This window comes from Pteropus medius, unplaced genomic scaffold, assembly GCF_902729225.1.
Source record: "Pteropus medius unplaced genomic scaffold, Ma_sr-lr_union100, whole genome shotgun sequence".
Taxonomy (NCBI): Eukaryota; Metazoa; Chordata; class Mammalia; order Chiroptera; family Pteropodidae; genus Pteropus; species Pteropus medius.
The window spans coordinates 3,564,666-3,579,765 of NW_024348533.1; the positions used below are offsets into that span (position 1 = coordinate 3,564,666).

General features: G+C 36.8%; 1 protein-coding gene across 9 annotated transcripts in view; it reads left to right on the forward strand.

Annotated features, from left to right (window-relative positions):
* The window catches only part of NSD1 (nuclear receptor binding SET domain protein 1), a 131,871-nt gene that overhangs the window by 112,630 nt on the left and 4,141 nt on the right, over positions 1–15,100 (forward strand). For all 9 annotated transcript variants that reach the window (XM_039880055.1, XM_039880059.1, XM_039880060.1 and 6 more), the window contains 6 exons: positions 1,324–1,529; positions 4,311–4,423; positions 7,362–7,631; positions 8,962–9,078; positions 10,123–10,264; positions 13,753–13,859. In XM_039880055.1, the coding sequence (XP_039735989.1) occupies positions 1,324–1,529; positions 4,311–4,423; positions 7,362–7,631; positions 8,962–9,078; positions 10,123–10,264; positions 13,753–13,859 (955 nt within the window). The remainder of the gene's footprint in view (positions 1–1,323; positions 1,530–4,310; positions 4,424–7,361; positions 7,632–8,961; positions 9,079–10,122; positions 10,265–13,752; positions 13,860–15,100) is intronic.

Genomic DNA, 15,100 nt, shown 5'->3' on the forward strand with positions numbered 1-15,100 from the left:
AGATCTCTTTATATACAGTGTTAAACTTTTTAAAAAATGATCTCCCTGGTAAAGCAAGGCCCACCTCTCCCCCAATTAATTTTCCATTATAAAAGAAAAACTCACTTTTTTTGCAATCATAAGAATAAATACAGATTATCTGTGGAAAATTTCATTAATGAAAATTAACCCATAAGCTTACAAGCAGAGAAGATATATTGCTAACATTTTGGCATATTTACTTACAGACACACCAATATACACATCCTCAAGTAATTGGCTTTATAGTTTATACTCAGTTTTGTGTCTTGCTTTTTATCTTAAAATTATTTTTATTGATCATGGAATGTACAAAAGAATATTAAAACGTGCACGATTTTAAAGATTAGCAAAAGGAATGCCTGTGTATGTACCTCCCAGTTAAATGGCGCATTACTGATTGATCCTTTTGAAAGTCTCCCTCCATGCCCCTATCTGAATTCCCCACCCCCAGAGGTAACTACCACTGTACTGCATTTTGTGTTTTTTATTCCTTTGCCTTACTATATAGGTTTACAGTATGTATAATGCTTTGTTCTGCATGTTTTAGACCTTTGTATAAGGCTCCTTGTTGCTATATTTTCCTGCAACTTGCTTTTTTCATTCATTTATTCTCTCAAGCTTTATTATGGTTAGCACAGAGCTCTAGTTCATACACTTTAGTCATACGGTCTAGTGTACTTTAGCCATCAACTCTCTTGTCTGGGCCGTGAACATTCTGTAATTGTTTCTTGGTATACGTGTGCAGGGGCTTCTCTAAGGCATTTTCAGGATAGAAGAGCAGGAAAAGACTTGCCAGTTTTAATATCTAAGGCCAAATTGTCTTCCTAAGGTGGGCGTATCAATTTGTGTATTGGGGGGGGCATTTCATGGTGTCATTTTTCTGTTCCCCGATAATTATTGAAAGTTTCCTTTTTAAAGCCGAGATTGTATTTCATTATATAGTGTGCCATAGTATTGAGCATTTAGGTTTTCATTTTTGTAGATAGTACTTCAGTGAATATTAGTCATAAGATTTTGTTTATATTTCTAATTATTTCCTTTTATAGATTCCTTGAAATAGAATAACTGAGTCTAAGGGAGTATGTTTGTGTATGCAAGCCATGTGCATGAGGATGAGTGTTCTCAGGCTTTCAGCACATACTACTTGTTTGTTCTCTAGTAAGATTGTAAGAATGTTCAAGGTCAGACTTTAATGTGGATAGACAGACATTGCTATTTCTTATTCCTGTCCTAAAAGTAGGTTATTTTCCTAGTGCCTTGCAGTCTTCTTGAGTTTTTCATCTTTGTTTTCACCTTTCCCAGGTGGTGGCCAGCTGAGATCTGCCATCCTCGAGCTGTACCTTCCAACATTGATAAGATGAGACATGATGTGGGCGAGTTTCCTGTGCTCTTCTTTGGGTCTAATGACTATCTGTGGACTCACCAGGCCCGAGTCTTTCCCTACATGGAGGGGGACGTGAGCAGCAAGGATAAGATGGGCAAAGGAGTAGATGGGACATATAAAAAAGGTAACTGTATCCTTTTTGTTTCTCATACCAACACAGACCTCTGTTGCCTGAGCTTCTGCTCTGTGTTAGAATTCACACAGATTCCATTAGCAGCTGTGTACTGCCCTCTGGGAGTGTATGTGGCTGCAGCTACAGGATTTTGCAGGGAAATTTACCCACATAACTCACTGTTTTTGAGCCTAACCTTTACTTAACTGGAATTTCCTTTAGGGAGGTTTTTTTGTCTCATCAGTTCAATTTTCACATCTCATCAAGTACTGGAGCTTTGGAATTATTTTATAGAAGAAACATTGTAGTTTGCCAGGCAAGGAACACAACCTCTGGCAGAGCCATATTTGTTCCAAGGAGAGTTTTTTTTCTTGTTTGTTTAGTTTGCTAAGAAGAAATAAAATTCATCAAAAATTATAGAGCAGTAAAAGATAGTGAAAATCAAAGTTTCAGTATTCTGAATCAAAAGAAATTTTTATAAGCCGGCCTACCAGTGAAGGAGTGGGGACATTTGGGGCCAGGAGAGGTCACTTTTCTCTTACTACATAATGAGTGAAGGTTGCTCTGAGAATTCAATGAGATAATTAAAAAACTAACCTGCAGGGCACATAGTTGGTATCCTATCAATGGTAGCTACCTTCTTCCATTAGCTGTCTTTTGAAAGACAATACAGGTATCTCTTGTTGTTTGAATATATTCAGATATTTATATATAAGATTTTGTCTGTGTGGTGAGATGAAGAGGATCCTAAGGTGAAACTTCCTGGACAGGGAATGAGAATGATGTTCATCGGGAAGAAACTTAACAGAGGTTCTGTTTGCTTCAAGTTATTTCAGTGGGTCTTCACTTCTCTTGTTGGCCATGTGGTTTCTCTGTAGACATGGGCTGTCAGTACTAATACCATAGGAGATTGGGTCTTGAGTCGTTAGTCTCAAATGATAAGGGACCAAGTAACGAACATTTTTGCCCGCACAAAGCTGGTCACCACCAAGTCCGGGAGAGAAGGTAGAGTGTAGGGAATACCAAAAGCCTGAGTTTGCTAAAACTCTGTGATTCTGCTTTTTCTATGCCTTGACCCTGGGCTAGCTGGGTGCCACTGCAAGGAACACATGTTTCTTATTGGAGAACTAGACACAGATACCAGCAGTCAAAATGCCATTTATTGAGTGTTGTGGCAGAAGTGTGCATGGTACACTGTGCGAGCAGACCAGGAGGAAGCATGGCTGCACTGGGGATTACAGTTTGGAAAGCATATACGACTTCTTTCCTAAGTGATGCTCTGAAGAATGAACCATAATGGTAATAGTTTCCATTTGTTGTTTGCCAGGCCATGTTCAGGGTTTGTTTTTTGCTTTAAATCTTTGTGGCAAACCTATTGGACACCATTATCCTTATCTTACAGATGAGGAAACTGAGGCACATAAAAGTTAAATTATTTGCCCAAGGTCCTAGTGCTGGTAAATGATAGAGGAAGGTTTCAAACTCTAGTAGTTGGGTGTCAGAATCTGATTTCTTAACCCTAACACGGACTGTGAAGAAGTTAATCTAAAATGTTGTAACAAGAAGAAAGCACATGCGAAAGCACACGTTCAGTCTAACATGCTGAGTTAGCGACCCACAAGTGTTCAGTGTAGTTAAGCACAGGCTCAGGGGGGCACTGGACTGTTTGCCAGAAAGGTAAGTGTTAGATGGTCAGAGCAGAGCTTTAGAAATCTCAGTCTGAGTAGAGTGTCGGGACCATGGAAGGTAAGGCTGCCACCAGAAATGTCAGTGAGATAGCTATTTCAGTAGTTCTGGGCAGAGATGTTGAGACTGTCACAGGGAGGTGTCCATGGGGTGGAGAAGATGATGGGTATTGGATAGACATAAATGGATAGACTAGGTAGGACATGCTAAACATTACAGTGGAGGAAGAAGGGACTTTAGAACGATTTAGAGGACTTCTAAATTTAGAGGCAATATGAACTCTGCTGGATGGTGACAGGGAAATGGAGAAAAAGGGATGGATCGGAGGAGCGATTCTCCTTAAAGAACTGACAGCATGGGGAAAGCCACAGAAGGAAGAGGGGAGAATTGGAATTCTTTTCAGAGTTTTTAACCTAAGTCAAGAATAATGAATTAAAATTTTGCTCTAAGTGGAGAAGAATGAGAATCTTAAGATTTTGTTGGACCTTTCAGATATTACAGTCATTTAATCACATGAAAGTATGGGCCTTGAACGCGGATTACGAAGGTCTTTGTTTGCATCATTAGAGCTAATAGTTGATATTTACAGAATGCATCTTAGGACAAGAGTAGGACAGGTGCGCAACTAAATAGGCAAGAAGGAGAGGCAAACTTCAACTTTGGATTTCTTCCAGAGGAACGTGGCATGTTACCTGGGGCACCTAGGAGGCAAAATGTTTCTGGAATCAGGAGGTTCAGGGCTGAGGAAAGAATTAGGCTTAAAGGCAGTGACTGTGCTGAGCAGACATGGTCTAGTTGTTGTTAGGATATGTTATGTGTGGGCTTTTTAAAATCATTTAGCTGCTGTTTTTGTTTTAAATTTTCCTCTGAAGCTAGTAGTCTGTATTGTGCCATTTATAGTTATAGGTTATGTTTTTTCTTAATGATATATCTGAATACCGTAGGACTGTAACTTACTTGAAAATAGAAGTCGTATATACTTCTTGATTTTCCATTGAGTGTTGATGATATTTGTCTAAAACATGGATTTTATCCCACTTAAAGGGGGGAAAAAAGCGAAATGACTCCACCCAGAGATTAAGTGACTTATGCTGTGTGTTTTCTTAGCTCTTCAGGAAGCTGCAGCAAGGTTTGAGGAATTAAAGGCTCAAAAAGAGCTAAGACAGCTGCAGGAAGACCGAAAGAATGATAAGAAGCCACCGCCTTATAAACATATAAAGGTGAGAAGAGACCTCAGGAGACTCCATCTCAAGGGGAGCCCCTGGTATAGCTTGCCCTCTTCCCAGTCTGTTCATAACAATTGGAAGCACAAGCACAGTTGTTTTTAAGTAGAGGTCTGAGCTTGAAAGAAGAAAAAAGTGCCATTGTGTGCACTTTATAAAATGACTTATGCGTTGATATAGTCTCTTTTCCTGTTGCCTTGGAAAGTCCTCTCTTACAAGTAGCTTGAATCAAATTCTGTTTATAGTCAATATCTTGTGGTTTGAAAGGGACCAAGGAACCATGATAAAAAATGATAAAATGGCTCTGAGATCGTGTGAATAGTACACCTGGGTAAGTCTTCTTGGGTAGTGGCTGATACTGAAGATTTCGGTGACCAGTATGATGAGGATTCCCAAGGGCAGGAGGATTCATGTTAAGTGTATCTAACCCTTAGTGTAACTCTTAGAGTCATCACCATTTATTACCTGGGTTCAGTGGGCTCTTTGTATTTTTCATATTTTTAAATCATTTTTATAAATAATTTATAGAAGTAAAGATAAAAGAATAGTAAAGAACAAATTTATTAGACGTTTTAGTAGCACAATCACCATGTTGAGCCTGGCTATTGTTGGAGCAACTTCCCACAAGTGATTTAATCACAGAAGTTAGAGGCCAGGGTCTTCACTTAGAAAAACAAACAAACAAACAAAAAAACATATTTCCATGAAAAAGATTTAGAACAAGGATTGGCAAATTATGGTCCATGGGCCAAATCTGGCCTACTATGGTTGGGGGAAAAATAAAAATATTTTCTGACACATGAAGATTATATGACATTCATATATCAGTATCCATAAAATAAAGTTTTATTGGCACACAGTTGTGCTTCTTTATTTACGTATTGTCTGTTGCTACCTTTGTTAAAATGACAGAGTTGAGTCAATGTGCCTCCAAGATCTAGGGCCTACAAATCCTAAAATATTTACTGTCTAGCCCTTTACAAAAAGTGTGCTAAATCCCTATTTAGAGTATTGGTGTTGTTCTTAATTAACCATGTGTATTTATTTGTTTGGTATTTTTGTTTGTTTGTTGCTTTATGTTAGGCAAGAAACTTACTTGGGGTTAATAACAGGTTAAATCAGGAAAGAATAATTGAAACATACCTTTATATAAAGAAAAGGAGTAGGATGAAACTTTTGGGGGATGTCGTGATGTCAGGTAAACATAACTTTGAATAAGAGGTGAATATTCAAATGCCCTATGTAGGACCTGCCCTCTCAGATGATTAAGCTCAGCCCTTGTTTTCTATCCCTGTAGAACTTGCCTTAGTAGGTTTGTGGCTTCCAGTTGCATATAGTAAGAATATTCCTCCATTAACAAGAGTTTTACAGTTTTCACCAGTATTTTGAAGAATCTGGGAAGAGATCTGGCAGTGAAATTATCCTTTTAAGTTATTAAGAGAACTGGGTTGAAGACAATATATTTCTACAAACAGATCGTAGATTTTATAATATTGTTGAAGAACAGAAGGCAAACAATAAAGTGTTAGAAATGAAACTATTTGAGAATTTAGAGGGTGGAAATAACTGTTAAGGTGTAATCATAATGATTTTTGATTGGAGTTGGTAATCTAGAATATTTGATGTGACAATTACAAGGGACATTAAAAGAAAGAATTATAACATCTATCTTGTTTAAAGGCTGCTAGGCTCTTTACTAGATTCTTTACCATATATTTCTTATTCTCACAAGTCTTGCAATATAATTTATCAAAGTCATGCAGTTCCTGAATAGTTAAATTTTATGTATGGGATGGGTTTCTGAAGATTGGCAGTTTGACTATTCCCAAGTGAAATAATACCAAGTAGGGAGACTCATTCCTATAGTGTACAAATCCATCTCCTTTATGGAATGTCTATTTTTTTTTTCCTCAGCATCGTTGCTTCTATTGTAAAAACTAATGGCTTTAGTGTCACAGTAGCTCTTTGATTTTTATGTTTTATAAGACTAGATTTGCTCTGTAGTTTTCAGTACTAGCAGCATTACTAAGTAAAATGCTTGCGTGACATTGCTGCAGTCTATTAGAAAAATTTCAAATTATGATAGTAAATATTAAAGTACATCTTCACATACAGATATAGGAACCGCAATTACCCAAAGACATTTCCATGTCAGTCATTTTCTCTCTTAAGACGTGTAGCAGCCAAAGTGGTGCCACCATGTGGCAATAGCAGAAACCCAGTTACAATTCACTTGGCCTACCACATTTGAAATTATGGTTCTTTAAAATTAATTTTTAAAAAATTTTTGTGAGATTCATATTTTTTTATGTCAAGCGAAGCCTTATTTTTAGGTCAAACTGCCTAAATTTTTATTTTCTTCAGATGTTTTGTGATAAAATATAGATAACATAAAATTTATCATCTTAACTATATTTAAGAGTTCAGAGGTATTAAATGCATTCATATCCATCACCACTGTCATCTCTAGAACATTTTATCTTTTTGTAAAACTGAAACTCTATACCCATTAAACAATAACTCTCATTTTCACCTCCTCTTGGTCTCTGACAACGACCATTCTACTTTTTGTCTCTAATTTTGACTAAGTAAGTTATATAAGTGGAATCATACAGTATTTGTCTTTTTATGACTGGCTTGTTTCATGTAATGTAATGTCTTCCAGGTTCATATATGTGGTAGTATATTTCAGAATTTCCTTCCTTTTTAGGCCGAATAATATTATTTGTACTGAATTTGGCTTATCCATTCATCTTGTCAATGGACTCTTGGTTTGCTTCCACATTTTAGCAATTGTGAATAATGCTGCTAAATCTTGATAGTTCAAAATCATGTAAAATGTGGTACGTAACTTTAAGGAAAAAAAAAAAACCTGCCCTTTATAGGTCCTGAATTGCCTTGTGTTGACTTGCATGATGTATGTGTTTCTTCCCAGGTGAACCGTCCTATTGGCAGGGTACAGATCTTCACTGCAGACTTGTCTGAAATTCCCCGTTGCAACTGTAAAGCTACTGATGAGAACCCCTGTGGGATAGATTCCGAGTGCATCAACCGCATGCTGCTTTATGAGTGTCACCCCACAGTCTGTCCTGCTGGGGGGCGCTGCCAAAACCAGTGCTTCACTAAGCGCCAGTACCCAGAGGTGGAAATTTTTCGCACATTACAGAGGGGCTGGGGTCTCCGAACAAAAACAGATATTAAAAAGGTGAAGAAAACTTTTCTTAATTTCCAAATTTTTTTGCTTTGCAATTGTTTAATATGAGTAATTCTTGATGAATATGAGAAAATTGATCATAAAGGAAAATAACAGTGTAGAAATTAACCTTCTTGCCATAGCCTCCTCGAGTTCAGAAGCTTGAGAATAGATGTGCTCCTTTATATCTCAAAAGTCCTTAGTCTTGATCGTGTTCACTGTGTATGAGGATGAAAAAATGAGGGAAATTAAGAGAAACTGTGGCCTTACTTGCTTTTTTCTGAAAACCCTAGAATCTGTAGTTAAGAGAGGATAGTGAGCACATAATTCAGAGGTGTTAATCACCTGCTAATAAAATCTTCTTTTACTGAGGGAAAATAGGTTTGGGTTCATAAAACATGAAGGAGAAGAGGATTGGGCCTTTTCTGATGAAAATGTAGTAATATCTTCAACTTCAAACTTGGAAGGACCCGCAAGTTTCTGATAAGTAGATAATATTGTATATTTTTGTGTAGAATAAAACTTATTTGACATTTTAATAAACCTTTCTCTGATTATACTTTCTAAAGAATTTCACTGAAGTTCATTTCTAGGAAAGAAAGTGAATCTAGGTTATCTCCTTAGTCATTTGCTAAGACATTGTGCTGAGGATGCAGTGTTCAGTAGGACACATGCTCCATGCTTGCATAAAGTGTTGATTCTAGAGAAGGGGAGACAGTGAACAAGTAATCACCCAGTGAGGAAGCAAAAAGGGTTCTTCAGGCATGTGGCCGAGAGCCTGAAACTTGCTTGTCTCTGTTTTAAGTTGAGACTTGAAAGATAACTAGTTGTTGGCTTAGATCAGTTGAGTGTTAAAGCATTGCAGATGGAAGGGACACTAGTATAACTGTAGTGTAGTGAGTCAGAGGTACAGAAGTGTGACATATGGAAGGGCAGCAGGCAGGGCATGTTCCAAGGAAAAAGAACATAGTTTAGGGAAGTTGACTTTTAGACCTTTATGCAGGAAAAGGGATTAACTATTCATTTCATCATTATAATGGAGCCTTAGTTTACTTACTTGCATTTTGGTTGATCTTTTAGGTCCAGTGTGTTCCTATCTTTCTCAGAATGGCAGTAGTAGGAGTGAGGAGATTGTCAGTAGTTGAAGCATCGTATTTGTTATGTTTTTTGAATAAACCTTTGTTAAGTGACCATTACATGCACATGAACAGTTGCGGAGAATCTGTGGAGAATAATAAATCTGTTATTTTTTTTCTTTCTTTTTCTTTTTTTTTTTTTTAAGTAAGGTGTACCTGTGAACACAGTTGTGCTTTTTGCCACTAACAGCTGTTTCTTGTTCTAGGGCGAGTTCGTGAATGAGTATGTGGGTGAACTGATAGATGAAGAAGAGTGCAGAGCTCGGATCCGTTATGCCCAGGAACATGATATCACTAATTTCTACATGCTTACCCTGGACAAAGTAAGTAATAGGAAGTACTAGTTCCATTGTTGTAAAATTGTGAAGTTAGTGTTTCCCAGCCACAGTGTTTGTAGGCATGTCATACACTGCCCGAGTAGTGTCTCTCCCCATGTTCATAGGGCTGCTTGGTCAGGGTCCTGGAGGAGGTATATGTGCTCTTGTTTCTGGCTGTGCGTGCACCCATGGCTGACGGCAGCGCTGCTTTTAGCATTCTTTTTAAGCTATCCATTGTAAGTTGGGAACTATATCTTTTAGTATTTTTCCTGTAGGATTAAAACTTGAAGCCAGAGAAGTAAATAATCATTCTTTTATTTATTTTACAGATTGAGAAACTTATTGTCGATATTTAATTAGTGCATTGAGAAGGTCATATGAATTGACTATAGAACTCAGCTTATGAACCCAAGTCAGCTTTCCAATTAAGAATTTTTGGATGAGTTTCATTTCATTGGTCCCTAGAATTATATTTGGAACTTATTCCTAATTCTGATATCCTAATATGTTTATTTTCTGTGTATCTGAGATTCTTCTTTGTATCTGAATATTAGATTCTGCTAGCTTGTTAAAATTATTATTCTTTTTTCCACTAGCTTTTGTAACAGAATTCTTGTGTGATATGTAACTGAACATTTATCAAGTTGTACCTTAATGCTTCATGAGATCCTCACCTCCAGATGTTCTCATCTTTTAGAATGAGCTCGGCATCAGTATTAAAATCTCCTTAGGTGATTTCTAATGTGGAGCCAGGGTTCAGGATTACCTAATTTAGAGGATGGGACAAGCTGCTGCTTTTAGGACTTCATATATCAGAATCACCTATTGGGCTTGTTATGAAACAAATTGCTGGGCCCCCTCAGAGTTTCTGCTTTAATATATCTGAAGCACAATCCAAGAATTTGCATTTCAAATAAGTTCCCAGGAGGTGATGCTAGTGCTGATCCAGGGAGTGCACTTTGAGAATCCCTCCTCCGGGAAATTCTGACTTTACAAATAGGAACTCTAGTGTGTTAGAATTTTCAGGAAGTGAATCTCTTGGAATTCTAGGACCGGATCATTGATGCTGGTCCCAAAGGCAACTATGCTCGGTTTATGAATCATTGCTGCCAGCCCAACTGCGAGACACAGAAGTGGTCTGTCAATGGAGATACTCGTGTTGGCCTTTTTGCCCTGAGTGACATTAAAGCAGGTAAGAATCATTTAAGGATTCTGGAGCTAAGAAAGGAATTTCAGATTTTATCATCCAAAAGCCTGACATGTTCTGTAATCCAAAATGAGATTTGCAAACTCTGAGGATGTATGAAAGGCTATCCCGGTCATACTTGTCATGGAAGTTTTTGTTGGTGGCAGTGTGGTAAAATATACGTAACATAAAATTTACCATTTTAACCATTCTTAAGGGTATAGTTCTGTGGCATTAAGTCCATTCACATTGTTTGCAACCATCACCACCATCTGTCTTCATAACTCTTTTCATTTTCTCGAAGTTGAACTCTGTACCTAACTCCCCATTGTCCTCTCCCCAAGCCAGTGGCAACCAGCAGTCTACTCTATGATTTTGACGACTCTATGAACTTGATATAAATGGAATCATAGTGTTCGTTCTTTTGTGACTAACTCATTTCACTTAGCATGGTGTCTTCAGTTTTGGATATGGATGGTTTTATTTATTTAGGTAACATTGGTTAACAAAATTTAGTAAGTTTCAAGTTTACAATTTAACAGTAAGGCATATATATATATATAGAAAGAGAGAGAGAGAGAGATTGCATTGCATGTTTCTCTCCCATAGTTAGATTTCTTTCTGTCACCACATATTTGACCCATTTTACCCCATCTACCTCCCTCCCCCCTACCCTCTGGTAACCACTAGTCTGTTGTTCATGTTCATGTCCTGTTCATTTGTTGCTTGGGTATGGATGGTTTTAAAGGAAAAAATTTCCAGGCCTTTCCATAACTTTTATATGAAATCCTTGAAAATTGGTCTACCTTAGAAAGCATCAGCAATCCATGGCTCCTTTCTTACCATCCCTTTCACAGTTGCCCTTCACCCATTTTATAAACCAAAGGTTCTCTCTAACCCACATGAAGTTTATGGTTTAAGAGCCCAAGGCTATTTAAAAACAAATTAACAGACAGCTCTCACTTCTAGAATACCAAAGAACTGGACATTTGGAGAATGAACAGCTCTGTCGTGGCCAGCCTAGGTGCCTGTGTCTCTAAGATTTAAGAGTGCAGAAGTGAGGTGTTGTAACCAGGACAGTATTAAGATGTTTGAAAGTAAATCTGATATGGATTAGAGGTTTGAAAGTAAACTTATATGACAGATATTTTCCATATTAAAAGAGCTTAATCTGTAGCATCAAGGTTTTAATGAATTTATTTTAAACATGTATACATAACATATGACACCCTCTAAACTGCGTGACCTAAAAAAATATTTAGACTTGTATAAAGTTTGTGTATTTTGAATGTACAAAGAAGTACATCAGTTTTCAAAATGAGTTTTGCAGGGACACAAGCAAAACACATTTAAATTTAAAGATCACTCTCTTAGATTCAAACTAAAATGGGACTGGCCTAGATTGTTTGTAATTGACAATAGCATAGTCCAATACGGTTGAAGCGGAAATCCCATATGAGCACTCTGGAAGAAGACCAAAGTTCTTCTTTGCCCAGTGTTGTTTACCTCAGGAAACAGTAATCAAGATAAAATAATTAAAGAGCAATTGGGTCAGGTTTGGTCTGTTGCCTTTTTTTTTTTTTTAATCTGTAGACATTCCCCCCTTCTCCCCATATAGTTTTTCTCTACAGTTTAAATGTACTGCACAGGAGTTGTTTAGATTTTTCAGAGTTTTAAAGGTTTTAACAATTTTCATATTTTAAAAATTCAACCATTAGTTCTTTTGTTTTTTACTAAAAGTACTAAATGGTGAAGGCAACAATGCTTGAACATCACTGTGCTCTGCACTCAGCTGGACTATCATACTGATTTTTAAAATGGTGACTTGTATCAAGTTTTTTGAATGAATGAGTTTAGAGTAAATTAGGTCAATTTCTACTTTGTAACAGGAATTGTCAAGTGAATGCTGTAAAACCTACCATTTATCATATGACAGACACCATTACAAGAATATTATGTAATTTAATCCTTGCAAAAATGCTGTAACATATGGTGTTATACCTATATTACTTGGATTCTTGGATTTGACTCCTTGCCTTCTTTTCTCCATTTTTCATTTTCCCCTCTAACCACCTGGGGTCAGGGGCGCGTGTGGTTCCTCTGTATTAATTAATTGCTCAGATGTTACTCGGTCATATGACTTTAGTACTTATATCTCTCCTGACTGCTTTTAGTACCACAGTTGTACTCAGAACCTGAGTTTTTCAATGGGAATGGTCTCCTCTACTGTGTCTAGCCTCAAATTTCTCTCTTCTCCCATATCAGCTCAGGTAGCATGTTGTTGGATTTCTCAGACCTTGTTCTTGTCCTCACTGACTTTTAGTCTGCATGGGTGTGATGGAGAAATGAGACAGAATGTGCTGAGAGCCCATAGGAGCTGAGGCCTTGGCAGATGGAATCGGAACTGTCAGGCTTGCTCTCCTCCTTACTCATCCAACTTCCTGTGCTCTTCACCTGTCTGTTATTCTCTGCCTCTCACGTGTGTCATCTCTTCTCCTTTTGCCCTCCTCATTATGTTCAGACTTCTTTCTAGAATGCTATGAGTCTCTCTGTGTGCATTGATACATTCTGATTTATCCCTGTGTGGTTATGTTTACATACTGGATGCTGAATGAACAGCAAACAGGTTATGCCAAGTATCCTACTATCTTGTGTATATGCTTGGGCTGCATTATAAGCACATTAAATTTATGAAAATTTCAGTTATATACTTATAAATTGTTTAATAAGAAAAGAATAATGTGATAGAATTATTTGTCATTCAGTCCAGTAACTTCCCAGTGGGTGTGACAGAGGAAACACGACGAATATTGAATGTGTTTTATTTGCTTTCTTGGTTTTGGTGGAAATGCATAACAGGAAAGGGACATTTTGTGCCTTAAATCTGTACATAAAGTTTACAATTACTACTCTGTCATATTCTCTCAATAAGCTTGTGAAATTGTTATTTCACCTTTTAAGAGATGGACTCATCTTAGATTGTGGAATAACTAGAATATAAAGCCAGGGCTTTGGGTCTGTGGTCTAGAGTTCTCTGTGCTGAGAACTGTCTTACCCCTTGAATGCTGCCAGTGCTCACACTGGCACAGACCAACAGATTTTTCTCATACTTGCATTCTCAATGCCTGGCACATCAGTGTACAGTCAGTTGTTATTGTTTGTTGGTTTGGTTTTGGTAATGAATTAATATATTTTGAATATGATTGATTAGAAAACAAATGAAAAACAATTCAAATTATTAACACCTGCAGTAAAAGTTAGTTATTATTTGTTAAGCCATTTATGTTTTTCTCTTATTAAGTTGTATTAGCTGATTAGTAATGTTAAAGGATTAGAATTAATATAGTGGGATTTAGGGTTAAATTTTTTTTAAGAAATTTTTTATTCTTTTAAAAATTAATCTTTTCTTTTAGAAGTCAATATCTTTTGTGGTTAATACAGAAATAAGATAATTAAAACTGTAGATATTAATATTTTCATGATCTCTTACGCAGGCACTGAACTTACCTTCAACTACAACCTAGAATGTCTTGGGAATGGAAAGACCGTTTGCAAATGTGGAGCCCCGAACTGCAGCGGCTTTTTGGGTGTAAGGCCAAAGGTACCTTCCAAACATTTGCATCGGGAATAATGGTGTGGTCCTCCTGCCCTAACCAGTGCAGAGCTGGGTCTTTAAGATGTCTCTTTGAAATAATAACATTGAATAGTTGTCAATGTCAGGGCCACTGGCAATTTACTAAGCATTCTGATGGTCAATTTGGTTACACAAGAGAGTACCTTTGGATATTGTTGAAGTGTTCTGAGCAATCTGACTTCTAATTGGTGATACCTTTCTAGCTAAAAAAAGCTGTAAAATAGGAATCTGTAAAGTGGGTTACTTCCCATGTCTTTATTGGTCTCAGCTGATTTCACTCATATTTCCTAATAAACTACCTGCTGCTTAGATTCTTGGTATCTGCTTGCCCCTCCCACCCTCCCTCTCTCTCTGTCTTTTTTAAGATATCAAAGAATCTAATATGAATTTAAGATTCTAAACTTAGTATAACACTGTAGATAAGTATAGGACCTTTAAATCTTAATATTGTAACAAGGTATAAACACTGTTGTGTCTTCCTGGTTTTTTATGTGCACTATAACTGAATTATAATTCTATAACTGTTATGAATTGTTTACAAGTCTGTATCCTGCTTTTCTTAAATATAAAAAACTTTTCTTGCTGTTACATAGTCTTTTTAATCAACATTTTTTAGTGACTGTTAAATTTTTTTCTATGATGAATGGACCATAATAAATGAACATCTAGATGCTTCCAGATTTCTCTATCATAAGTAACAGCACATTGAAAATTGAAGTTTAATTTGGATGCACAGTAGACTATACAGTGACTCTAGTTGGGTATTTCCCGTAATGGTTTTTTGATTATGAAGTCTACTTTAAGAACTGAAAAATGCAAATTAGCATAGAAACCAGTAACTAAAGATGGTAATCATTTTGAACAGGAACACATGAAAATGAAGAGCAGCCACTAAATATTTTATCTTATTAAATAAGGAAAATTATATTGGGTTTTGTTTTGTTTTGTTTTTTTTTTTGTTTATAATTGATTGGTTAAATGGCCTTGTTCCTTAAGATGTCAGTTGACTTATTCCCTGTAAATTAAAATAGTAACTGAGTTTAACCTGAGTTTAATGGCGTTTACTCTTGTTATGTGCACTGGGGATGTCAGTTTCTGCATCCTTAAAGTCTCTGTACCATTTCACACAAGAATCAGAGAGAAATTGGAGAGCAGACGATTAGAAATGGGAGATCACTGTAGGCTAGAAATAAATCAGATTGATCCTG